This window comes from Nicotiana tabacum, chromosome 19 (assembly GCF_000715075.1).
Source record: "Nicotiana tabacum cultivar K326 chromosome 19, ASM71507v2, whole genome shotgun sequence".
Lineage (NCBI taxonomy): Eukaryota > Viridiplantae > Streptophyta > Magnoliopsida > Solanales > Solanaceae > Nicotiana > Nicotiana tabacum.
In genome coordinates this window covers 138,954,320-138,982,252 of record NC_134098.1, presented here as the reverse complement: position 1 = coordinate 138,982,252, position 27,933 = coordinate 138,954,320, and the positions used below count along the sequence as shown (strand labels likewise).

Genomic DNA, 27,933 nt, shown 5'->3' with positions numbered 1-27,933 from the left:
CAATAATAATTCCTCATTTGTTTGTTTCATCTTGCGCAACTGGAAAATGTAGCTATTTGAGATTTTCTTTCCATTCTATTGTCGAATGAGAAAACAGCTCTAGAGGAACGCATATGGACGTTCAAAACAATGTAAACTGCACAGAGGTGATAAACATAAAGTGTATACGATCTCTACATTAACAATAGTGCATTTCCTATTTTTTTTGGTGGTAGCAACCAGTGGCATTGCCACATAGAACGATGGGTGTTTAGTTGAGCACCCTTAATCGAAAGATTATATTGAATATATAAAAAATTATACTATAAATAGGTTAAAATTTATACTTTTTATAAATAGATATTGAATTTTCAAATGGCATTTGCAAAATTCCTGTCTTTGGAATGGTTAACCCAACAAATTGTCATCAAAGCCGATAGTTCATTGGAAATATTAAGATGACCGAGTACTGCAACCATGCAAAGCTCATAAACAAATCCAGAGTGATGCTGTCCGGCCGATTTACTTCTTTTGACACGAGTAGAGATTTATTGGTGGCGATAAATACTCAAATGATGTGAGTGTTACAAGTGTATTTTTGTATAAGACTATAAATCTCAGTGATTGGTCGTTTGTACTCAATTAATTTAAAGGAAAATTTGTGCCAAAAAAGAAGAAGATATGAAATGACATCAAAGTCACTGTTCTGAAAATGGCTTCATCGAACATAATATGCAAGTTAAAAAGTCGTTTTATCAGATTTGTAACATATACCGATCATCTATTCCAAGAGGGAAGTTCTCAACGTCTGTTGAGCACCAGAATTCCCCAAATAAGAAAAATTTGGTCTGATCTTGAATTCTTTTCTTTGAATTCCGATATTGTATAAGAATTCTTGCAAATTTGTCCCTTGTAATTTACTTTTGGTCATAATAAGAAAAGAATAAAGAGGAAAAGAAAAAAGAAAAAGTAGGAGAAGTGTGGCCCCTTATTTCTCAAACGAACAAAACGATCACTCTCTATGTATGTGGTTATTGTAGTTTCCGCCACCCTCAATCAGCCAAATCCCTCTTCACTTTCACAGAAAATTCCCTCATTCTAATACAAACACACACACACACACTTTCTCTTTTCTCTTCACTCTAACAATGGAGAGTTTAGCACTTTACTCTCCATCTTCAGCCACTTCCGCCGCCGCTGCCGCCACCACTTCTTTCTCTCGTCTCTCCTTCCACCACCACCTCCGATCACGCCCCTCCTCCATTTCCACCGCCGCTCTCCGTCCAGTTTCCTCCCTCCGATCACCTCCATCTGGTCCAGGATTCAATCTTTCCGGCCCAAGATTCAATCTTTTTCATCCCAAACCTTTCATTTTCAATCCCCTTTCAAAACCCACTTCCAAAAACTCACCATCTCACAAACCCATCAATGCTTCCTCATCTCCTGACCCAGATAAGGTAGTTACTATAGATGCAAAGCCCAAACCCCAAGGAGCAAAGCTCATTCCTTTGATCATTTCTGTTTCAATTGGGCTTATTGTCCGTTTCTTTGTTCCAAAACCACCTGAAGTTTCACTTCAAGCATGGCAATTGCTTTCTATTTTCCTCTCTACCATTGCTGGTTTGGTCCTCAGCCCATTGCCAGTAGGGGCGTGGGCTTTTCTTGGGCTTACAACTTCAGTTCTCACCAAGACTCTAACTTTTACTGCTGCATTTAATGCATTCACTAATGAAGTCATTTGGTTAATTGTGATTTCATTCTTTTTCGCTCGCGGATTTGTCAAGACTGGTTTAGGGGATAGGATTGCCACGTATTTTGTTAAGTGGTTGGGGAAGAGTACACTTGGTTTGTCCTATGGATTGACACTGAGTGAGGCTTTGATTGCACCTGCAATGCCTAGTACTACTGCTAGAGCTGGTGGGGTATTTTTGCCTATTATTAAATCTCTCTCGCTGTCCGCTGGAAGTAAGCCTGGTGATCCCTCCTCCAGGAAGCTTGGTTCTTACTTGATCCAATCTCAATTTCAGGTTGCCTTTGCTTTTTGCCTGCTATACATATGTGTGTGTGTGTGTGTGTCACCGAACTAGGTGTATTTTAATGAATTTTATAGCATTGTGTGTGTCACCGAACTAGGTGTATTTTAATGAATTTTATAGCATACTCTGTGGATACACGAATTGGTACAGATCAAATTATCCTAATTATGGACGAATTCAATTTGTATACACCAATGGTGGAAAGATTTTTTGAGCTATCAGGTTCTTTAAAAGCCAACACAGTTAACTGTCTAAAGTAACATTGAGTTTGTAACCTCGAAATTAATTGTAACCTGGAAATTGAGGTTTTTAACCTACTACAATAGATTAAATTATATTGATATTATAAAAAATCTTTACAATGTCAGTATGTATAGTTTAAATTTATTATGGAATAGATCTAAGCAGCTATGCTGGATGGAGATGTGTCTCATTTGTTGAGATTCAATGGTTTTCAAGAAAGAGTTGAGGAAATTTGCAATTTCTGATTCTAAGATAGCAACGGCTTTATGCCTGAGAGATCTTTGTCAGGGCACTTTGGTTTATCTTGAATTTGCAACTGAGACATTATGCATTTGATCTAGTATTACTATATATTCTGAGTATTGCATATGAAGTGATTCCAGTCCTTCCCTATTAGATGAGCAGTTTCCTTTTGTTGAATAAGCATATTTATATGAAATTGATTCTTTATAAGTCTAATAATAGTAGTTGTGTGCTTAAAATCAGTATTAAGTCTGGTTGAGACGTATCATGTATCTTTTCGAGCTCATTTAGCTATCGGATGTTAAATTGCTTTATATCACTATAAGTAAATGCTTTAACATCTGCACTCTTTGTGTTTCTTGGCAGTTATTTTATTTTATATCCGATGAAATTTGTATTGACAGTACTGAATTTTTTGTGTGCATGCATCTCATATTTAGCAGAAGAATATAATCATTTATGCCCTCCTCCCTCCCTTTGTTTTTTTGGCTGATTTAGCAACTCGGCTTAATATTTTGGTCTGGTAGATACGAATACTATATCTTATGCAGCATTAAAATTTCTGAAGATGTACTATTTTGCCACCACTCTAGATGTCCATCCACTTACAGATTGCTTTTTTTGTGGTGCATGACAGTCTGCAGGTAACTCTAGTGCTCTTTTTCTAACTGCTGCAGCTCAAAATCTACTCTGCCTCAAGCTAGCTGAGGAACTTGGGGTTGTAATCTCAAACCCATGGGTGTCTTGGTTCAAGGCTGCTAGTTTACCTGCATGTATCTCCCTTTTGGCTACTCCATTCATCTTGTACAAGCTTTTTCCTCCTGAAACCAAAGATACACCGGATGCCCCTGCTATGGCAGCTAAAAAACTGGACCTCATGGGTCCTGTGACCAAAAATGAATGGGTGATGATTGGCACAATGCTTCTTGCAGTATCTCTATGGGTTTTCGGGTATGTATCATTTCTCAATTGATGTTGATACCTGTAACTTGCCGTGCTTTAACTCTTTGTGATTTTGATTTTAGGTAAAAGTTGATTATTAAGGGTAGAAAATAGTTGCAATTCCAGACAGAAAGAATGAGGCTGAAGAGAGGCAGTAGGGGGTCTGTAATTGTGGTTACCCCCTCTCTGTTTTTGCCGATGATTTCCTTTTTCCATTTTCATCTAACACAACACCAAAATACCATTCTCCTTGAAATCCTTCCTGTTACAGGACCATTTTGGATTTTCTCTAATCTGAGACTTCTGAGAATAGTCAGAAGCTTCTGAAGCGTGTACATATTACAGGATAGAAAGTTAAACGGGGAGAGACTTATCATAGACAGTACAGGGATAGAGTTCTTTTCCCAAAAAGACTGCTCCAAAGAATTATTGATAACGGAATTCTCAGTCTGACTTCAAAGTTGACTTCTTGCCTTGAGGCATTTAATGAAAGGTTTATTTGGAGAGCTGGTTGGGTGCACAGTACCAGCAGGCTTGGGCAGCAGCCATGCAATAGTATCACCAGTGTATAAAAGGCTCATTCCACATTAGAATATCCCCCACCCCACACACACATTCACCTTCTTTTTTCCTCCCTTTTTCTTGCTATGCTTCTATTAAGCAACATCTGCTTAAAAGGGGATGGAGTAAAAGACAATGGGAGAAGGGTCTTTTTTTTTGTTTTTAGCTGGGGGAGGGGGAATCCTTATTGATCCTTCTTCCCAATTGCTAGAAATATAAATGCATTGAATTAGCTTTACTTATCGGAAAAAAAAAAGACAGAGAAAGGAAAAGAAACATATAGGTACTGACTACTGCTTTTCACCTCCATACAGTGACTTAATTGGAAGCACTTTTGCCAATTCTAAAGTTGGTTGTAAAATCTATTTCCATTTTACAGTGCAGAGAATATAGAGGAAAAAAAGATAGTTGTCTCTTGGGTTTCTACATGTTTATAATATGTCATCATTGGTTCTTATGACTTGCTTATGGGCTGTGTGTTCGTGTGGTCTTAATGTATTTAATTTCTAATACACCGACTTTTATATTGTTCTCAGTGACGCTCTTGGTATTGCGAGCGTTGTTGCCGCAATGCTCGGCTTATCAATTCTCTTGCTGTTGGGAGTGCTTGATTGGGATGACTGTTTAAGTGAAAAATCAGCATGGGATACTTTGGCTTGGTTTGCTGTCCTAGTTGGCATGGCTGGGCAGTTGACAAACCTTGGTATTGTTGGTTGGATGTCTAGTTGTGTAGCTAAATCCCTCCAAGCTTTATCATTGAGCTGGCCAGCTGCATTTGGTGTTCTTCAAGCGGCATACTTCTGTATCCACTACTTATTTGCAAGTCAAACTGGCCATGTTGGAGCACTATACTCTGCATTCCTTGCTATGCATTTGGCGTCTGGGGTGCCTGGTGTATTGGCAGCCCTGGCTTTAGCTTACAATACTAATCTATTTGGTGCTTTGACGCATTATAGCAGTGGTCAGGCTGCTGTCTACTTTGGAGGTATGTCTCTCCTCTTCTAGGTTCTTTAGTTGGTGCTTTGCATTCAACTAATTCTGCTTGGTTCTATCCTCTGGAGAAATGGCTTTTCTCAGAGAATCATCGTTAGTTACTTCTGGGGTGACAAGATGAAAATTATCCATTCACTTTCTGTTCGCTGATAAGAAAATGAGCAATAAAGATTGCAATTAATTGCTACGTCTATGACCAATAGCCACCTAACCCGTTCTTTCGCTGTTTTGAGATCTTGGACTGACTATAATTTTGTTGCTTGTATGACAGCTGGTTATGTAGATCTCCCGGATGTCTTCAAAATGGGATTCATAATGGCACTCGTCAATGCTACTATATGGGGAATCGTTGGGACATTTTGGTGGAAGTTCTTGGGTCTATACTGATTCTTAGTTTTTGGTGTAAGTAGATTTTTTCCCAGTTATACGTGCCCTATCTGTTGTGGCATTTTAGCAACGTCCTCGAAATTATTGACTCCAAGCTGAAGTACAATCTCAGCATTTCTCCATTGTAACATTCTTAAAACCTGCGGATGAAAAAAGTTCTGTTTTTTTGGCGCTGAGTCAACATTTAGGAAGTATGAATCAAAATAATCTCTCTCTCGGGTGAATAATGAGTTACTAGTATCTCTTGCTACAGTACTACACTTTAGTTGCTTCATCTTCATATGCACAAGGTTAGAGTAACCTCCACTCACTATAAACGGTAACATTGGCAAACCCTCTCTTCTCTCAAGTGAACCCCAAATTTGGGTTACTGTTCCGGCAACGGCCTCCTCCGATCAATGGACCCAATGGTCCCCCGGACCCACCGCCTTTAATCCCCACCCAGATTCCGACAACATCTCTTATCCCAAATCAAAAATCCTTTACACCCCAACCCACAAGCATTAGTGGAATTTCTTCTTCTAATCAAAATACCCCAAACCCTTGGACCCCTTTTTCTTTTTCAAATCAAAACCCCCAAATCACTTTGAACCCAGGAAATTTTGAAAGTACTACTGCTAATAAAGCTGCTAGCTCTCAAAGCAAAATCAATGGCGACAATTATTAGTAGGTGCCATAGGAATCAAAACCCCAAAACAAAGGAGCAGAATCTGACTCCCTCCCAGATCTTACGAGCTGACTAACGGCAAACCAGTGGTAAGTTTCACTAAGGAGGAAAATGATATCTTGGCGCAGTCATGCAAATGGACTATAGTCGGTAAGTTTCTAAGATCCGTCCCTCGATCGACATTATTAGGAAGGAATTCGCGAAATTGTTTCCTGGGAAAAGATGCATAACCATTAGAGCTTATGACATGAAACATGTATTTATTGATTTTGATAACTTAGACACAATGCAGTAGCTACTAGAAATTTTATGAATTTGGATGGAAATTTTGTGATGAGTCTTGAGAAGTGGATCACAAAATTTAAACCGGAACCTAATACCACCAGAGTTTCGGTATGGATCACACTTCCTGGTCTCCCATGGCATTTCTATGAGTGGGACGCAATATGTCGTATAGTTGATCCTATAGGTTTTCCTTTGGTTTTGGACAAGGCAACGACCACCAAAACAAGACCCACCATTGCAAAGCTTAGAATTGGAATTGACCTTGCAAAGCCAATTTTAAATGAGGTCATTGTCGAGATCAGGAACCATGAAGGCAATATAGAAGAGTTTATTCAGAAAGTTGAATATGAATCACTACCTGCATTTTGCAAGCACTGTATGAGGCAAGGACATTCAGACAGAATGTATAGAATTTTACATCCAGAACTGAGATTTCAGAATGGCAGTGAGGATAATGACTAAACCAAAAGGAATGATACTAATCAAAATGAAAATATGAGAGCAGACATGACAAATGAGCAAAGAAAAGAATAGGACAGGCCTCAGTATGCTGGACAGACCAATGACAATTCACACGCTGTTGAAAACCCACGGGTAACCGACCAGGTAACAACAGCAGTGCTACCAATATTGACAAAGGAGCTGAAGATGGTTGTCATACTGTGAATGAAAGAAAGAATATAAACAATGCTAACAACAATCATGTTGTTATGACAATTCAAAAGGGAACATGATCAATGATGGACAAAGTACTGTGATTGTCACCCACAATAACAGTGAAGGTGAAGTGAATATGAAAGTGATCCAAGTTGCTGCTTCTTTGATCCCGCAAGCTCATGCCAAACACACAATAAGGGACAAATACAACATTAACACAGATAATAAGAAGAAGTCAAAATTACTTACTATCAATAAGGCTGGTAAAAAGACATATCAGGGAAAGGAGGCAGAATACCCAGAGATTGAGTTGAGCAGTGATTATGTCGATAATCAAAAGGACATCATGAATGCTTCACTAGTGAATATGAAGCTAGAGGAAACAAAGAAGATGAACAAGAAAGGGAGAAAGTTTAAAGAAAAAGTGACCATACCACGTGATGTTGTTCTGACAAGTGACATGGATCAAGAAAATCATAGCTTGGTTTATAGACCACTCTTTGGCCTTGACCCCAAACTTGCTGAGAAATATGCTAGCTAGAAGGATAGAGAAAGGGGGCTTGAATATCAACTGCTAGATGAGCCACCAAGAATCATTGATCCAGGAGAAATTAGCCAGATGGCCTTAGGTGGGAAAGCAAATGCTATCAGTGATCCCCAAGACCATGATATGAGTATGGAAATACCATCTGAAGATAAGAAAAACTCTTTATCCGATGATGATCATATGACAGGGAGGTATCAAAGTGTCGAATGCAATCATGTGACTACCACCCAAGTTCACCAAAAAATTATTCAATTCAACAATCTCTCTGCAAAAGGACTTGGTGATCAACTAGGTGAGATCAATTGGGCTCCTAACAGTAGGAATCTAGAAGAAATTTCAAAGACTCAGGGGGAACAAAACTAAAATGTTTCAAATGATTAGTTGTTTATCATGGAACATTAGGGGCATAGGGTCCCAAGGTGCTGCGGAAAGGCTCAAAACTATTAAAAACCAATACAACCTTCCTTTTATTTTCTTGCAGGAACTTATGGTGAGAGCAAGGAAGATTGAAAAGTATAAAAGGATGCTTGGATACCAAGAATGTTTTCACAATTGTTCCAATAAGATATGGGTCTTTTGGTCTGCTGATTACAAGATCAATGTCCTGGATGATAAAGAACATCAAGTTTTACTTCAAATTTCTCAAATTTATGGGAATATTTCATTTCACATTATCATTGTGTATACCAAGTGCGATGAAAACCAAAAAACTGTTCTACGGGATGAACTTAGAAGCACGTCCAATAACATTAACGGCCCTTGGGGAGTGGTTGGTGACTTCAATGTAGCTATTAGCTCAGAGGAGAAGCTAGGTGGTTTACCCTATAGAATTCAAGAAGGAATTGATTCCTCTCCTGTCTGAATGATTGCAATTTACAATATGGTGGATTTCATGGAACTGTTTTCACTTGGAGTGACAATAGAGACCCTCCCAACACAATTTGGAAGCCCAAACACAATTTGGAAGAGATTAGACAGATTAACATACAATGTTGAATGGTTTGATCTGTTTGGGGAGACCAAATTTACACATCTTTCTAGGATATGCTCTGATCATGCCACGTTGCTGATGGAATGTGGGAATTCTGATCCTACTCATACTAAATATTTTCAAATGTTTGAATATATGGGTAGACCATGATGAATACTTGAATGTTATCCAACAATCGTGGGTTGAAGAGGTTCATGGGAATCCCTTTTATATCCTCCACCAGAAGACTAAAAGAGTATGCAGTGCTTTGAGCAGATGGTCAAAGGCTACTTTTGGTGATATTTATGAAGAACCAAAGAAGTTGGAAAAACTTATTAAGGAACTTGAAGAGGCATCTATTACCAACAATACTCAAGATATCAGGACCAAGTTGGCTAGAACTAAATCTGAATTCACCAGTTTCTTGATTCTACAGGAGAAAGTTCTAAGGCAAAAAGTTAGGGTCAAATGGTTAGATGAAGGAGAAGCCAACACAGCTTACTTCCATGGAGTCATTAAGGATAGAAGAAGAAAGCTTTCCATCCTCAAAATAAAAAATGAGGAAGGTGAATGGATAAAGGGCACCAATGATGTGGCAAGTGCAGCTGTCCAGTTCTTCCAAAAGATGTTTCAAGCTGATATTGTTATAGAAGACTCTCAAATTCTAAATGTAGTGAAGAAGGTGGTTACTGAAGCTGATAATGCTGCTCTGACAGCTATGCCTTCCCTCCAGGAGGTTAAAGATTGTGTATTCTCGATTGATCCTGACAGTGCACCAGGCCCTGATGGCTTGAGTGCTAAATTCTATCAAAGTGCATGGGAAGTGATTTCTTATGATATACATTAGGCAGTGGGTGCGTTCTTTAATGGTGCCACTCTACCTAGGTTCTTCTCCCACACTTGCCTGATAATGCTTCCTAAAGTGGACTCTCCATAAAATTTCTCACATATCAGACCAATCAATCTCTGTAATGTATCTAGTAAGATCATTGCAAAGATCATAAATGCTATACTCAGCCTCATTTTGCCCAGGATTATTTCTCTGAATCAGAGTGATTTTATCAAGGAAGGTTGATAAATGAGAATATCTTACTGATCCAAGAGATTGTTAATAACATTTTCAAGCCTAAAAAAGGTTTAAATCTTGTCATTAAGCTTGACATGGCTAAAGCTTATGATAGAGTGTGCTGGCCTTTCTTATGTTTCATGCTTAGACAACTTGGTTTTGCTGAAGTGTGGATAGACATGATCTACAGATTCATATCCAACAATTGGTACTCTCTTATTATCAATGGTAGCAGGCATGGATTCTTCAAGTCTGAAAGAGGACTCAGACAAGGAGATCCTCTTTTACCCTCACTTTTTATTCTATGTGCGGAGATGCTTTCCCTAATGCTCAATGAACTCCATAACAACAACAGATTCAGAGGGTATTATATGGTTCGCAATGGACCACAGATTTCTCATCTTTCCTTTGTTGATGACACAATTATTTTCTGTAGTGGTATTAAGCAAACTCTGAAACCGGTGCTAGCTTAGAATCATATGAGAAGATTAGTGGTCAAATGATCAATAAAGCCAAAAGTTGTTATGCAATGGCACCTAAGACTGCTATAAGCACTATTACTAGAGTTGGCAGAATTCTTTGTATGAGACATGGTAATTTTCCTATAAAGTACCTAGGGTGTCCTATATATACTGGAAGGAAAACTCTTGCCACATTCTCAGATATGGTGAGCAAGGTCATTAACAAAATCAAAGGATGACATTTGAAATTCTTATCAACAGATGGAAGGGAAGTTCTCATCAAGCATGTTCTCCTGGCTCTGAATATCATCCTCCCAAAGAATCCTTTGAACTGATTGAGACATATTTGGCCAGATTATTTTTGGTCAGGGCATGCAAATAGGGAGAAATACCAGTGGGTGGCATGGAAGACTTTGTGTTTTCCTTTTGAGGAAAGAGGAACAGGATTCAGGAAATTAGAAGACATTTACAATGCCTTCAATGCCAAGCAGTGGTGGAAATTCAAAACCACCCAATCCCTTTGGGCTCAATTCATGAAAGCAAAGTATTGTAATGGGAGCAATCCAGTTTGTACAAACTGAATGAAAAGAAATTCCTATAGTTGGAAAGCTATGTATTCAATCAAAAACAAAGTGGAGAAAAATATACTTTGGAAAATTGAAAAAGGCAACATCAACTTCTGGTTTGACAATTGGATGGACAAGGGTCCTCTTTATGAAACTCTCTCTGATAATCCCATATTGAGTAATATAAAGATTAATGAAGTACTCAAGGATGGCCAATATGATTGGTCAGTTCTGTAGTACCAACCCTCTGAACACATAAAAACTTACCTATCTTCTTTGTCTTCCTTGCAGGTTCTCATCAACCAACAAAAGGAGGATTCAGCAATCTGGATTAGCAATAACAATGTCAAATTTACTATATCAAGTGCATGGAATCTGTTAAGGCAAAGAAAGAGAGTTTCTAGCTATGACGCTAACATTTGGTAGAAAGGTGTTCCTTTTAAAATGTCCTTTATGACATGGAGGGATGTTCACAACAAGGTTGCCACTGATGAGAGAATTTCTATCCTTGGGATTGTCGCCGACTCTAGGTGCAGTTATTGTGCTAGTTTCAGTGACATCCATGGACCTGAAACAACAGATCATTTATTCTATAGTGGTCAATATGCACAACAAGTGTAGAATTTCTTTGTTGGCAGATTGGGCATTGAGTATAGAAACAGCAATCTGAGGGCTCTTATACTCAATTGCCGAAAACAGAAGGGAAAAAATCCTATGGCTAACTACATACACAAAATCATGCCTCCTATCATCGTTTGGGAGCTATGGAGGTCTAGGTGCAGCTCTAGATTTGATATGGAAAAATCATCTTTTCACAGATCCAAAGAGATGATTACGTTCAACATCACTCAGCTTATCAAATCTCATTTCAAGAAGATCAACTTTGGAAACAACTGGGAAGATGTATGTAACATGTATGAAGTCCAGATGGTGATGAACTGCTTTATTATGATGAAATGGCTCAAACCACCACCTCTCTTTGTGAAACTGAACAATGATGGATCTTGTCTAAATGGCAACTGTGGAGGAAGAGGTATAGTGCGAGGGAGTGATGGTTGTCTAATAATGGCATATTCATTGCCAATGAGAAAGGGCACCAGTAATACTGAAGAAGCTAGTGCATTGCTCTATGGCCTTAAATGGTGCATCAACAATGGCTTTAAACTCAATCATAGGAGAAACTGACTCACTCATCGTTCAGAACGCAGTGATTGGAGAATGGGATACACCTTGGAGAATCAGTGATACAGTAGAAGAGATAAAGTTGTTAGTAAATACTCATGATATTAAAACTCGGCACTGCTATAGAGAACAAATCGTGTTGCGGACAAATTGGCATCCCTTAACCACAATCTGACAGATCTTAGTATATATAACACTTTTGATAGCCTACCTGGGCAGGTTCGAGGCTTGGTAAATACCGATAGATTGCAACTTCCTTCATTTAAAGTCAAGAAGAAAAAAGCAAGCACCCTCACATATGACCCACCTTGAATTTTCAACTTTATAGCCACTATGTAACTATATTTTGGTGTTAACTTTTTAGCTTTCTAAACTTGGTTTCCAAGTTCAACACTATGTAACTATATTTTGGTGTTAGCTTTTTAGCTTTCTAAACTTGGTTTCCAAGTTCAACTCTTGTAGTAAAAGGTCTCTTGTAGTAAAAGGTCAGTCAAAGCCCCCCTTTTACAAAGATTATTCTCAAAGTGGATATAAAATCGTTCAAAAAAAAAAAAAAAAAAAGGTATTACAAGAACACATGCTAACACTTGAAATAGTAATTCGGCTATCAAGAGAAGTCCATAAATTCTCCTGGAACCCACCTTACCGTGGCCATTAACCGGCAAGTGAGGCGGAGCTGATGACTAAAATATTTCACTATTGGAAGATGAAACGAAAGTAAACTACAAAATGAGCTAAGGAAAACCGCAGAGTTACACCGATTAACACCACTAATGAAAGGATCAAATATCTTCATCTTTCTAAATTTGTTACTCTATGGTCTTACAACAATCAAAAGAGGCAAAACTTGTTAATGCCGTTTATACATGTAATGAAATGCGGTGCTCTTTTTTAACCTGGAAAACTAACAATATATCTGCTAATCATACTCAGAAGTGACTCAGGCAATTTAAATGGATACATTAATGACTACCCACCAATTGATGAAGCTAATAGCCGTTGCATCTGAATTACTAGTATATGATTTTGACATGCTGAAGATGACTTGGACTTCTTCCTTCAGCTAACAGATCCAGCTCCTTGCCTTCGTTGGGGATATGCGTGCACTAAAAAAGTTGTAGACCCCGTTCTTGGCTTGATCTATAAGAGATGCTGTATAACAACATTTGAGGTTTTTATTTTTTTTGAAACTGGTAAGTAGTAATATAACAAAATTCTGAATTGTTTGGAAGAAATAATCAGTGGCCATGGAAGAGAAAATATGGAAAACAAAAACCCCAAGCAAGGTTGTTTGGTGCTGGTTTTTGTTGATTAATAAAATAACAATCGGTTATAAAAAGAACAATAATTCTGAATTGTTTTGTTCCAATATGAATAAACGTAACATATTAAGAAAGAAAAAAAAACGACTATTGGCACATGATACATAAGCTAACATTATGGAAATTGCATCTCCATCTATGAGAAGTCAATTTAGTCAAGATGCTGCAACTTTATATGCGCACATCTCAATTTATAGATTTGGTGAATCGACTGCAATTGCTGATGAGCATAGGGGTATCTATAAATCAAGGTTAAAGTGTTTCATAGTGATTTTGATACCTTTATGCTCATTTTTGAAGTTATACAAAGTCGTGAGATGTGATACAGGTAGAGAGAGAATCAGCAATCATTCTAATTACCTGTTCTCAGGATACAGATTGAACTTCATCAGCATATTGAGCTTCCAGTGCTGATTACTTCAGGGAATTCGTCTAGTAAGCTCAACTTCTCAAGGATCAGTCTTTCTTGCTTGGCGTCTATAATATGTGTTGTCAAGAATAACATACAATATGCAAAAACAAATGAATATGAAGCATCTATATTTGAAGGAGCATTTGCTTAAATATATAACCCAACTCTGCTATAGATGAAACAAAGAGAATAAATTCTTGCTGACTAGCACCCCAGACATGAAGCCAATTCACAAGCAGATTGGAAATAGATTTACTGAAATACCATCAGGCAGATTATGACAAAAGGGTAACTTAATACACATACTAACAAAAAACAAGTTTACATATGTTCATACAAGTACTTTTTATGCATTTTCTGTGTTGCTTGGATGTTGTGGGTACGACTCAAGAGGCACAATATTTACTAGTTCCTCAACAAAGAAAAATATTTCAGCAACTTTGGCACTAATGACTGAACACTCACATAGAAGTAAATACAATTTTGTTAGAAGAAGTTAATTTCAAAGGTTTCTGCATCATGATTCATGTGCATGCGAATAAGAAGATACCATTAGGATACATTCTTGATCAGGATTTTCTGCAAAATTGGAGTGCAATGCATTCCCCATGCTGTCCACTATAGCCGAGGTAGTCATGGATGACTCAATGCACAAGATGGCAGTGATGGCATCCAATCTAGTGACCTCATTTCTAAACATCAATCTTGCATGTGCTGTAAAATTCCATATTGGTTCTTCAGAATAAGTCACAAATAGATCATATAGGGCCAAACCATGAAAAAAAGCTAGAGAGTCAATGATACACCTTGAGCAAGTCTTATCAGACTCTCCAGCATACGCACAGTTGTTCTTGCTGCAGATGTTCACAGTTGTTAAGTGCATAGTCATGCAACAATTAGAATATTTAGCGACAACGATGATGCCTAGTGACCTGCATTTTGAGTCACAGATCTTCTCTGCAATTGGTAATAGCTTGAGATAACCTTTTCTGCCTCTTTTGTGAGGACTGGTCTAAAGTATCTCTTCACAAATTGGATGTACCTACAAGATGTCATCAGAAGACATAACGCTGCCATCTCATCACCAGAATGTGATGGAGTAATTGATGGAGTAATTGCTGCTGAAGATTTTCTTTTGCTGGAGTTAACATGGTAATAAAATGGGAGAACACAAATAAATAAATTAGAATTAATGTTTTTCTTAGAGTCATGTGCATTTCCATTATGCTAAATTGTTTTGATAAGTTGCACTCACCGACACTGCACACACCGTTCAGGAGCCCATGACATATTTTTTTGTAAGGTAAAGTAGGAGCCTGAGACATTAATATGATTAAAATGTTTTTCTAACTACCAACTAAAGCCTACTGTACAACACGTGACATGAAAGTCTCGTGACAATTCAGACACTCAAAATCAGTGCTGCTAGCAAGACTATGGATATGCTTTTAGACTTTAATCTTTTGGGCTCCAAAATGACCCTTTAACCTTTTTGTTTACTTATACATGCATTCCAATTGGAGACCTTCCAGTTTTAAATGCTTTAAAGAAAATTCATGCTAAACAACCTTCTCCCAATAAGAATTAGCATTAAACTACAAATCTTTGCAGAATTAAGAAATGTGAAAAGAGAAATTTCTTGCATGTTGCTTTACGTAACTCAGTCTTGTACCAGCTTCTACAAAGGAAAAAGAAACCATAAGAGTAGCGCATCATCCATATTGAAATAGATAGGGGGGGGGGGGGGAAGGAATAAGCTAATACTATTGGTTTAGGCAATACTTGGAACAGTCAATAATCATTTTTATGGACTTACTCACCTTGGCCAGTTTCACTGTTATTGATAAGCAAAAGCACATGCATAATCTCTTACTGTTCATGAACAATGTCAATAATCATATTTGGGAACTTATCATATCTGAGTCTTCATATTTGGGAACTTATCACATCTGTATTTTTGCTTCGGTTGTCAGATCGGTTTGCTTGTTATTGCCCCTCCCCTCTCCCCTTCCTGAGCCGAGGGTCTACCGGAAACAGCCTCTGCCTTTTTAAAGGCAGAAGGTCCGCGTACACTCTACCCTCACCAGACCCCACTTGTGGAACTACACCGAGTATGTTGTTGTTGTTGTTGTTGTCTTTATATATAGAAGCAGTCTAGCCAAAGTGGCAACAAACCACAACTAGACTGGAGTAGTAGTTAATTAAAGATGAGCACATATCATATACATCAGAATCCGGATGGTTGTTGGGAAGCATTTTACCTTCTGAGCATTGGAAGTGCCCAGGTACTCCTTAGATCCTCTTCAGAATTATGGCTCTTTGTTTCTTCCTTTCAATCACATAAAAGAGAATTTTCATCCAGCTAATTGACGCTTCATGACTAAATAATAATGTATTCACATTGTTTTAGATCCATCACCTCAGCAAGAATATGTGAAGAAACAACAGCATCCCACTCTGGGTTTCTAGTGTCTAAGAGAACTAGGACTATATCAAATCTGCTCAGCAGCGGGCCAGAGAGCGTCGTATTAACAGATAGAGCTAGCTTGTGTTAAAAACATAGAAAACAAAATGAGATGGGGAGCAAGGCGTTTAAGATGCCTGGATGGAGATTCTAGCTTGCAGAAAGATGAAAGGTAAAAAAATTAAGAAAGAGGACATCAGAAGAAAAGATACGCTGATCCTTGTCATATTGCCCCTTAGGGTTAGTTGCTCCAAACACAAGTGTCCTTGTACTGAGAGTTGTCACCAGACCAGCCTAGAGATTAACCAATCATCAAGGATCAGAAAAGGATTCATCGAAGTAATTAAGAGCACTAGAACAGTAGATATTAGGGGGTCTGGAAATAAGGCGGAAAAAGGAAGAATGAAGAAAATATCAAGAACTCATGACCTTGCCAATCATGCATGTATTGGTACTATACCAAAAGAAGAAGAAATTAGGTTCTTCAAAGAATGATATACCTTTGCAACACTTATAGTCTGCTGCTCCATTGCTTCATGGATGGTTGCTCTGTCATGCTCCCTCATGCTGCCAAACAGAATTTGATGAGTCAACATCAAATTAATGTGTAGGATAACATTACTGGCTATATTTTACTACAGAAAACAATCATTAAATAATTTGAATCAACAACCTACATATAACCGTAACTAAAGTGCAGACTGCAATTCAAGCCACACAAGTTATATCAAAACATGGAGAAACTGAAACAAATCAACCTAAGACTCCAACAACAGCTATAAGATACCTGTCAAATTCATCAATGCAACAGAGACCACCATCTGCTAATACAAGTGCACCAGCTTCTAACATCCACTCTCCTGAAAATATAGCTCGCTTTTACACTTGATGATCAAATAACTGTACATATAGGTCAAAATATTATCAAGAATTAAGTGCGTGTTTGGTTCGCGTGATGGAGAGGCACTCCAATGAATCGTCCGCTCATATTGTTTCTGGATTTAAAAGGTATAACAGCCTGAGTTAACCCACATCTCCTTTATTTCAGCATAACAGATTATGTAGTCTTACAGTACTCTTTTCTTTATATAAAAAAAACAGATCATTTAATCTTAGCGGGGTACTAGTACTAACTCAGAACCACATTTGAATTCAACAAGACTATTATGCCTTTAGGTCAGATAAACAAACCATAATACTACCTAAACTTCCTTTGCTTTGTACAATTTTTTTGTTGATGTAAATTTTATGAACAGAAACTTTTAGGTTGTTATATGCTTACTTGGATTTTCATGATGCAAGTAAAAATGCTGTTCTATATAGAATCTAAAGTGTTTTAAGGTTGGAATTATTCCTAATAGTAATATACACTATTATATTACTTTAAACACTGCTCCCTAGTTTCTCAAAGCTGCAAAACAAATTTGATTTAGATTTACTTTCTTCATTACGGGAGATTTGATTAATTGTTAATCATCTAGCATTAACTAAAGAGGATGGAACCATATCAAAGTATTCAACATATGCAGTGGAATCTCTGAGGGCAATTCATTTGGGAATGTCCCATCCTACTTTATCCAGTTTGTGAACTGAAAGTGCACTAGTATAAATCTCAAAAAAATTACATGTGTCACTTTCTAATAGAAAAGGAACTAAAGAAGATTTGAGATGTAAGAAGAATTCCCAGCAGTACCCAGTAGACCACACAAACTATTAGTTTTAGTTTCATCGAAGAATTAATGTATGTGGGCTTGCTATCATGACTGTCTCTGTGCGAGTGCTGTGACAGAAACACAGACAGATTACCACTTCAATATGATCAACGCAAATAGATAGAGACAGCTAGCTACATACTTCAACATGACAGCTATTAGTGAGTAACAAGATAACATGAACAATCTACCTCCATCTTTAACTGCTGTAACAGTCAATCCAGCGCTAGTGCTTCCCAGCCCAGTCGTTATGACAGATCTATTGCTTAATTTAGCAGCAAACTTCAGAAACTGTGACTTCCCAGTGCCTGACAGGATAAGTAAGCAACCACATTATCTCATTTGTGACAACCCAAAATTCAAATGAATATCACGCTCCATAAGATGTCACCACAACCATGAAAGAAGGTGAAATCAAGTGTACCGGCTGCTATGCAGCACATTAGTGCTAGACACAATTAAATGAGTGCTGGAAGAAGTGAAATCTCTAAAGATGACCATTTGCCTACAAAGAAGATATTCTTCAATCTTGATTCAAAACATTTAACATTACAATCCATTACCAGGATCACCAACGAGAAGCAAATGAGACTCTCCTCTAACTTTTGTTCCAGAAGCATCAACATGTTGGACACCTCCAATAAGCGTCAATGCCACTACATTGAACTCGAAGTTGGTCATTGGCCAAAATGGTAAAGGGATTATCCATCATCATTTGGACAGATTGAATTATACATTAACATCATAGGGGATACTTTTCACGATGCACAGTTGCTGAGAGAAAACCAAGAGTAACACAAATTCCCTCTACTTTATATCGAACAAGTTAAAACTATAAATTAACAATTACACATGTGACATCAACTGAAAAGGAGACACTTGCAGGGGACAATACCTGCAAGCTTGACTGTGAAAAGCCCAAAGACCTGTGGGCAAATACCTTTGAGAATAGCATTCCTACCTGCGTTTAGGAATGAAGGAGAATAGAAAGAAAAGCAGGTCTGAGTCCCAAGTACTTTTAGCAAGTAATTTAAAATCCAACTTGTTCAAAGAATTTTTACCCTTTAAAGGAGTATCTTTAAAATCAATCCAAAACTGCTTGAATTTGAGAATAGCATCATCAGGGATATCGATTTCTGACTTTAGCTCATTCATTCTCCTGAAGATACATTATAGGAAATGCGTGAAGAAAGGCAGTTTATTTTATGAGAAAGAGTCAGAGAAATATATTACCTCCTCCAAGCAGTGGTGGAGACAAAAGGTGGTAGGTCAGCAAAGCCTTCCATCTCTAAGTTTTGAAAGTCATGTTTTGCTTCGTGTAAGTTTTTGAAATATTATGAGAGATAAAAGTGTACATCTGCTCCTGATACTTTTTAATAAAAACAATTATATTATTGTTATCTCTTCTAAGTTTAAATCCTTATTTGGCCATTCCTCCTTGGATATAAGATTCATTAAGCTCTACAAATATCACAATGCTATTTTAGCTTGGAAGATGACAAATTCAATTAGTCATATCGTATTTCTTTACCTATCAATCAAAAGGAAAGAGGAACTACAACAAGACCCTGGAGGATGACCACCTTTCTGGTAACAAAAATCAGTGAAAGAATTCAAAGGCAATTCTTCATACTCTGAGCCCTTCATTGGGACTCCCCTATACTATCAGTAAAAGGCCAACTACATACTCTCATCCTAAGTTGCTTGGACACGGGTGCGGATAATCCGACACGGGTGCAGATCTAGAGGTCGGATCATTAAAAATGTAAATTTTAAGATTCTGGGATACGGATCCTAGAACGGATACGGGTGCGGGGATCCGGCTAAAAATAATTCAAAAAATAAAAATATCTCTAAATTATGAGAAATTTTGTGGAATACTTACGTATAGCTTGTAAAGTCTGAATTACTTTATTGATTTCCTAGATAAGGTATGTTATTTTCTTTAAATTTACCCTAATTTTGGTCTGATTTGGAATCAAATTGTATCTCGTCTCGAATTTTTCCGTCTGTCGTGGTCAAAGTACCCAAAATTATTTGACCAGATCCGGTACAGATCCCATACCCACACCCATACTAGTGTCGAGTCGACACGGATGCGGCACCTAAACTGCTGTGTCGGAGCAAATTAGCTCTCATCCAAAGTCTTCATTGCATCTACACAGTGGCGGACCCAGGATTTTGTGCAAGCGAGTTCAATCTTAGAATTATATAAATTTAGTCGTAAAATAGTAGTTGTCAAGTGGGTTCAAATAAAATATTTATGCAAAATTTACACAGTTTTAATCCTAATTTATACATATACACAGTATTATTTTTTTGTGAAGCGGGTTCAGTTGAACCCGCTAGCCACCACTTGGGTCCGCCACTGCATCTACACCATGCTTTACTGTATGAAATTGATGTATCTACTGAACAAGAACCAACCTAAGGCTTAGAATTACTCTACTTCTCCTTTATTTTTATTTTTATTTTCCGACAAGGTAAGTTGTTTCATTGAATGGCATCAAGAAGATGCCGTGATAACAAAAATAAACCTTAAGAGAGGGGAGCGGAGATGGTGTAATGAAACCATGCTAGTACTTTTATGATGAGAAAAAATCTACATCACTGGAAACAATGTTAAATGAGAGGAAACAAAAAGAAAAAGGTGACCTGCTTCTGTTTTACCCAATTATTAACCATCATTCCCAATTGATGAGATATCAAGCAGTATCTACCAGTTTAAGTGGCACTTTCTGATTTCATTCTCAAATTAAATTGACAAGGATCGAAAGCAAAAGGAAAAAAGAGGGAGATTGAGCTCGCCATGGTTTACTCTGCTACTCTAAACAACCTAATACTTAAGGACAAATTAAAGTGATGCACTTCATCTCAAGCAACAGCAATGATTTGTACAAGATACAATAACTCGCATTCATAGGTTCTGCACAAATAATTGGATAAAAATCCTTTAACTATCCGGGTTTGACTTGTGGTCACATGAAATGAATTGAAATCATTCTCAAAATGAACTGAGTGTACTCCCTTTACCTTATATGGTTGGCAATTAGTACCGGATCAAGGTCACAGCGAACATCTCTTAAATCGGGGGACCATTTGGCGGTTAAGATCCCAGTGACAATCACATCATCTGACGACATTAAAACATGGCAGTAAATAAAGGACAAGGAAGAAAATCTGTATCAAGCTTATCATTGAAAAAGAGGAAGAAAAGAGAGAATTGTGTCTCATTAGGGTAGAAGATGAATTAACATAAAATAACACAGAACAACATTGCAAATGAGCAGACTGACATATAAACTACCTCCATTATGAAAAGCAACCTATTACTGCTTCAAATTCAAAACATATCTTAACTTTGACCTTGATTACTCAAATAAATGCTTCGAAATTTTCAATTCCAAAATTTGTAGCGAATAGGGTGCTTTACATCAAAAAAAAAATTCTATAACATGTGAATGATAAATGTCCTAAATGAGACAAAACAATGATCTTTTGAACCATGTAGGATGGAGGGGCTTAAATCTTTGTGGCGTCAGAGCATAAGATGTTTTAGCATATTCTGTAGTACAAGCATCAAGGGACAGCTAATCAGCCCACACACCTTTATTGAACTGCAAACAAGCTAGTTTTAAGAAAATAGTACCTCCAGCTTTAACCATGTCAACAAGATCATCCTTCAGAATGACAGGAATGGAGCGAGGAATAGCCCCAACACCCAATACCTGAGTACTTTCTTGGATTTTAAGCTCCTGATAATCATGACAGATCTTATTGTCTTCTACAAGCTGAAAACTTGTGCTTTCACAAAACTTAGGCCTCTGTAAAAGAACTTTAAGAGATTATTGATTTTCTTACAAGCAGCTGGTTTTAGAAAATGCTAAACCAAACTGGATGAAGGTTATTGCAAAACCAACATGGAGAATGGGAGGGAATGAGGGTAGAAAAGGAGAGAATAGAAATTCGAGATTGAATAATGAAGTAAAACAACACAGCATATATAATCTATGAGGCAGTTTGGATTTTACTGTTACCAGCATGGTTATCAGAGGCGAAAAGTATAAATAAGCACCAAGTATCTGGTGGGGCTTTAAACAGAAAGCACAGTTAAGTGCACACTTTAGTAAAGGTAAAGGAAAGATAACATAGTCATATTTATTATGTCGCCTCAATTTCAGACATTGTGTGAAAATGATCCAATATCTCAAATATAGGAGGATACAATACAAAACATTTCACTCGTCCCAAGTTTGGTATCTATTTCAGTTTTTTACTATTCCAGTTCTTTTCCATAAACTCAATTTATGGACGTATTCAGCTTCTAATGCTTAACTTTCTTGTAACTCTCACACTTATGTGACAATTAAAGGAAACCTGATTATACAAAAATTAGTATAGTGCAGCTTATGTTAATATCTCCTCATGTTGCACTCGAAAATTTATTCTTTTTTTAGAGGCCAGTCCGCTGCACTAAGCTCCCGCTATGCGCAAGGTCCGGCAAAGGGCAGGACTAGCTTCCTTCATCTACAGTGCACTAAACTCCCACTATGCGCAAGGTCCGGCAAAGGGCAGGACCAGCTTAGTTCACCTACACTAATCCACTGGGTGTTCTGCTATAGCCCACACATTACACTCCAAAATTTCATACTTGGCCAAATCTGTTGCTAGTTATCAAGTTTCTCAAAATAAAATGTGGTACAAATTCATATCTAACCAAAAAGAGCTTCTCTTGTCGGGACAAATTGCTTACAAAATTACCCATACCAATCTACTTCTAGTTGAATACTTTGTAACAAACAAAAGTCTCTATCAAATCAATTGGCATGGTTGAACATGTAAAGTTCCTAAATTCAGTGGGACAGATCTAGAACTGTTAAAGTAGGAAGCATGTTTCGTTCATAAGAATTCAGTATGACTGTCCTTTTTAATTATAAGGTAAAGTATTAATTGAACAGTACCAAGAAGGTACCAAAAAGTTTACGAAGGATCAGGATTCTAACAAAAACTACACAGTAACAGAGTCCAGCAAATTCGTGAAATCGGAAAAGCTAATTACAGAATCTCCTCTAAGCCAACAAAATAATCTCTGTAAACATCTAGAAAGAATTCAATATGCCTGTTATTTGGTCTTAATAGGGAAAAAATGTAATTCTTTTCCACTCTAAAATAGTTTGAAATGCTTTGCGGTATTGCTTACTTACATTTAAGTATGTTATAAAAAAATTAATATTTGTGATTTTCTTAACCAGAAAACATAAAAAAGAAAAACAACCCACCCATTGTATTATTGTTAATAAGCTGCCAGAAAAAGGTATTCAAGTGCAATCTCATTGCATCATTTGGAACAATGCCACAAAGCAACATCCATTTCTTTCAAAGCTAAAAGTAACTAGAAAATCCAAAAGAAGAATCTAGTTGGAATTCACATAGACCCTACTCTTATGAGATAAGGCTTAGAGGAAATGTGAATGTATACTGATGTATAGCAAAAGCAAAAGAAGATTAAAAAGAGCTTTTCTTCCACGCGTAATCAAATGGAGATAAACAAAATATATTAGCAAATTCAAAGCATTGCGTGTTTGTCCACGCAAAAAAAAATAAGGATAGTTGGGAACAGACCTGTGAGGGACAAAAAATTGGTTTTGGAATTGAATTCCTAGTTTCCACCTCCGGATAAACCTTGAACCTACATAAACTTTCCTTCTTAGCCAATAATTATCTGTTAGGGGTAGATTAGCATATGGTAAAACCTTGACCGTGTAATCTTTCCATAAGACTAAATTGATTTTTTTGGTACGACCAGTTAAAAGGAAAGCAGAAAAAAATGTGTGGACGTTTTGACCTCAGAGTGATAAAGAGTTGTCTAAGAACATTATGTTATAAACAAGCTAAATCGCCTTTCTAACAAATTTTTTTCAGGCATCAGAGAAATGCAAGCCCCAATGTGAGATGTAGAAGTCTGTTTTTGACATAAGCATATCCTCTGAGAAGCCAAATTCTGGCAAATTGGAGGTTTTAGCCTAATTTATAAATCTGTTCGAAAGTTAGTTATGTTAAGCAATATCTTACACAACCCACTTAGCCTATATAGAAATGGAAGCATCTTTACCTATTATAGTAACCAAACACATCCTACGTGATTATAGAAGTCAGAACAAAACGGAAGTTTAGCCAACAGAATTAGTCTACTGGAGCAATATACAGACTCTACCAATCGAATTAAGCATGTCTGCACTGAGTTCGGTCCCATAAAGGATTAATTAAAGCTGAGCTCAAATTTTTAAGGATGCTAAGCGCCCACAAAGTCTTACAAGGGAATCATCCATGTTCAATTACAATTACCAAATATATCTTTAATAAAAGATGAAACATGGAGATCCGTTGCTAATTTGTAATTGCTCATTCTGTTGTTATCCCTTGTTGAGGAATATACCAACCCCATGCCACTTATTTGGCGACCCAATATTGTTGAAAAACCAGATGAGCATCCTTAGTTACTTGGTATCAGGTGCAACAATTTGTTTTGTTAGTTAGAGATGTCACTAACAAAGAAGTAAAAATAATTTGTCTAAATAAGATTAAGGTTGAGGAACAGTTGTGGTAAGTGAAAATTACGGCAATCCGATTCTAGTAGAAAAGTTTTCTGGCAAATTGGAATTATAATTGCAAAGATAAGACGTTTTTCAGTTGAATCCTGACATACTAATTTCCATATGAGACAAAGTTGAACCAATTACTTTGATTAGTTTGTATTAGACTTGATAAAATAAATCAATGATTCCATTAATGCTTTGTGAAAATATCTCCATGATTTTCAACCTAGTTGGAAGAATTGAAACTAGCAGAATGACTAGGTGAGAGGCACACAAGAACAACCTGTGCTTACATCGCCGACACTCATATATCCTCTCCCCTTCAATCATCTTCACTGCTCCAGACCTGATTATAGTCCCTTTGATAGTAAGAAGCATTCCACGATGCTTCACCCTCACACGGCCAATGCTGGGAAATGTCTCTAAAACATTATAAAAAATGACTAAGTTTGATATTACAAGGTATACTTTTTTTGAGAATGTGATATTACAAGGTATACTTAAAACTGCAATGCACTGAAGCATTATTTAGCAAGGGTAGTGAAGGATTTATGACTTGGATATAGAAAAGAAATATGCACGGAATAGCTGAAAGCATACTAGTAATATGTGCTTTTTCTGATCGGAGCATGTGCATTTACATGTGAAACTTGTAAAAATTCTAGTATTAGGAACATAACCAATAGAGTTTAACTTTTATACACTAATAGTATAAAATTTCTTTACACTATCATGTTGTTTGGAAGCCTATTACAGGTACTTGTGCAAAGTGAGGTCAAATGGTAATTAAGGCTAGTAACATGTCTTAACCAGTTAAAATCTCTACATGGTCAGTAAGATAATTTAAATCCTAAACAATAATGGGTTTAATTTATCTACACTGATGGTGTAGAAGATTTTTGATAGATACTATCAAGTTGTTCAAAACCCAACTAAAGTAATTGTCTATAGTAAGCATGGGGCAGTAATATGGAAAATAAGATATGTAACCTCCGTTGGATCAAGGATTTAAGCTTTAAGGGTTCGAGTTTGGGAAATTACCATAACTCTTTTAATTTACTGGATTCGCAACCAATTATTTGTACTTTTTTAGTGAATTTTTAAACACACATGGATCCGAACAAAGCTACTAGGTCCGGATGAACCAATAAGTTGAACTGTAAATTCGCCGGGGTAACCTCTACAACCGGTTAAACTACACAAATAATATAGAAGAATCTTTAAAATATTCATACATATCGCTTAAATACAACAAAACTAATGCGAAAAGAAATAAAGGGATAAAAAAGGAACAAACCAGGGCATTCAAGAGGAGAACCACTGATATTGATACGGACATGTATGTTGTCCTTAAGGCTTGCGTTCTCACGTTGTTTAAGATCTGCCAAAATAACTTTCTACCCAAAGACAAAAAAAAACCACTGATTATGTAGATTACTAATCTAATTTAACAGAATTTTGAAAAAGAGGGTAAAGTAAGATACCTGAGCCCAGACGGCAGCTTCATCAAAAAGGGGTAAATATTCTGTGGGTTTAGCGAAAATGAACTGAGAAAGGGTTGGATTATCATCCATTATCTCTGCAAAACTGTTTCACAAAAAATAAAAATCGTGGGATTTCGTGGAGCCAAATGCGAAGGGTAGTGTAGTGCTGCTTACTCGACAAAGAGGGGATAGTGAAGTCGAGGATCAGGAGAGAGAATGATGGAACTCAGCTGCTCCGAGTGGTGCTTTAGCAAATACGCCGCCAGTTCTTTGCTGTAACCGTTTCCCTCCATCGGATTTTCCCACGTCGGAAAAGGCTTTTCGCTTTCACCGTCAGCGGCGCGTCTGGCGGGAATTGGGGACCAAGAATTTTGGGCGGGAAAATTTGGGGTGCACCGTGAACCGCAGGGTTAAGGGGAATGATATTTGGTCCGCGTTGAAAAGAAACGAAAAATAGATATTTGGTCCGCTGTTTATTTTGGGCATTAATTCGACCGATATGAGCTCGTATTCTTAAAAGGAAGAAGATTGCAATAAACTGAAATTTGTTATAAATATATTATATTACGGAGGTTCATTTAGTACTCCATTAGAAATAAGCGTCCTGAATAAGTTTATTTTTTCGGTACTCCATTATGAATAAATATTAATCATGGTAGAAGATTATCCATATCTGACACAACAGCTTACAAGCAGCCTTTCTTCTATAAATAGAGGAGAATTCAGTTCATTATGTACAGAAGTTTGAAGTTTGAATAATATATCAGTTTTTCTCTATACTTGTCTTTACTTTACTATCTTTATTTTTTAACACGTTATCAGCACGAGACTCTGCCATCTCGAGAAAATACTTTGAAAGTATCAGAGGTACGAACTTTCTTTTTCTAAATAATGTCAAATCTTTTTAAATTTGAGTTTGTAGCCCCGGATATATCGGGCAAAAGCTACATGTCTTGGGTGCTTGATGCCGAAATTCATCTTGATGCGATGGATCTGGCACACACCATCAAAAATAAAAATCAAGCATCAAACCAAGACTGTGCCAAAGCAATGATATTCCTACGCCATCACCTTGATGAGGGCCTGAAAATGGAATATCTTACTGTTAAAGATCCAGTCATACTGTAGAATAATTTAAAAGATAGATATGACCACCTGAAGATGGTCGTTCTTCCACAGACACGTTATGATTGGACTCATCTAAGGTTACAAGATTTTAAATCTATCATTGGATATAATTGCTATGTTCATAATTATTTTTCAATTGAAACTATGTGGTGATAATATTACTAATCATGATATGGGTTTGTTTTATGCTAACAAAGATAGTGCAGATCTTGTTGGTTATGCAGATGCAGGTTATTTATCTGATCCCTATAAAGCTAGATCTCAAACCGGATACGTTTTTACATGTGGGGGTACTATCATATCATGGCGCTCCACAAAGCAATCTATTGTTGCTACTTCTTCAAATCATGCTGAAATAATAGCTATTCATGAAGCAAGTAGGGAATGCGTATGGTTGAGATCAATAATTCATTTTATTCGAGAAAATTGTGGTTTGGAATGTGAGAAAAAACCCATAATTTTATACGAATACAATGCTGCATGCATAACCCAATTGAAGGGAGGATTTATAAAAGGAGATAGAACGAAACACATTTCACCAAAATTATTCTACACACACGATCTTCAGAAAAATGGTGACATTGATGTGCAACAAATCCGTTCAAGTGACAATCCGGCATATTTATTCACTAAATCTTTACCAACTTCAACTTTTGAGAAGATGGTATACAAGATTGGAATGCGGAGACTTAAATATTTGAAACAAGATTTTTATCAGGGGGAGTAACATATGCGATGTACTCTTTTTTCCTTACTAAGGTTTTTTCCCACAGGGTTTTCCTTATAAGGTTTTTAATGAGGCAGCTAGCAATGCGTATTACTAAATATGTGTACTCTTTTTCCTTCACTAGGATTTTTTCCCACAGGGTTTTTTCCAAGTAAGGTTTTAATGAGGCATATTATCTTCTAATGAATATCCAAGGGGGAGTGTTATAAATATATTATATTATGGATATTCATTTAGTACTCCGTTGTAAATAAGCTTCCTGAAGAAACTTATCCATATGAGACTCCACCGTAAATATGTTTA

The 27,933-nt window shown here is 37.0% G+C and overlaps 3 protein-coding genes across 3 annotated transcripts; 2 read left to right on the top strand and 1 right to left on the bottom strand.

Annotated features, from left to right (window-relative positions):
• The first annotated feature begins 735 nt into the window (after positions 1 to 735).
• LOC107819756 (dicarboxylate transporter 2.1, chloroplastic) lies at positions 736 to 5,588 on the top strand. The gene is made up of 4 exons (XM_016645902.2): positions 736 to 2,006; positions 3,139 to 3,452; positions 4,541 to 4,989; positions 5,269 to 5,588. Exons 1-4 carry the CDS (start codon positions 1,128 to 1,130, stop codon positions 5,382 to 5,384), a joined length of 1,758 nt encoding a protein of 585 aa, XP_016501388.2. The 5' UTR covers positions 736 to 1,127; the 3' UTR covers positions 5,385 to 5,588.
• A 2,832-nt stretch (positions 5,589 to 8,420) lies between these two features.
• On the top strand, positions 8,421 to 9,357 carry LOC142173746 (uncharacterized). The gene is made up of 2 exons (XM_075239390.1): positions 8,421 to 8,616; positions 8,675 to 9,357. Exons 1-2 carry the CDS (start codon positions 8,421 to 8,423, stop codon positions 9,355 to 9,357), a joined length of 879 nt encoding a protein of 292 aa, XP_075095491.1.
• Positions 9,358 to 12,562: 3,205 nt separating this feature from the next.
• Positions 12,563 to 26,244, bottom strand: LOC107819758 (putative DNA helicase MCM9). The gene is made up of 21 exons (XM_075238755.1): positions 25,950 to 26,244; positions 25,776 to 25,878; positions 25,589 to 25,688; positions 24,575 to 24,713; positions 23,318 to 23,384; positions 21,345 to 21,519; positions 20,729 to 20,828; positions 18,757 to 18,854; positions 18,591 to 18,656; positions 18,259 to 18,351; positions 17,887 to 18,003; positions 16,771 to 16,843; positions 16,484 to 16,550; positions 16,196 to 16,277; positions 15,939 to 16,060; positions 15,781 to 15,848; positions 14,452 to 14,561; positions 14,326 to 14,373; positions 14,081 to 14,233; positions 13,468 to 13,584; positions 12,563 to 12,937 (listed from the first exon to the last, which is right to left on the bottom strand). Exons 1-20 carry the CDS (start codon positions 26,066 to 26,068, stop codon positions 13,496 to 13,498), a joined length of 1,989 nt encoding a protein of 662 aa, XP_075094856.1. The 5' UTR covers positions 26,069 to 26,244; the 3' UTR covers positions 12,563 to 12,937; positions 13,468 to 13,495.
• Positions 26,245 to 27,933: the final 1,689 nt, after the last annotated feature.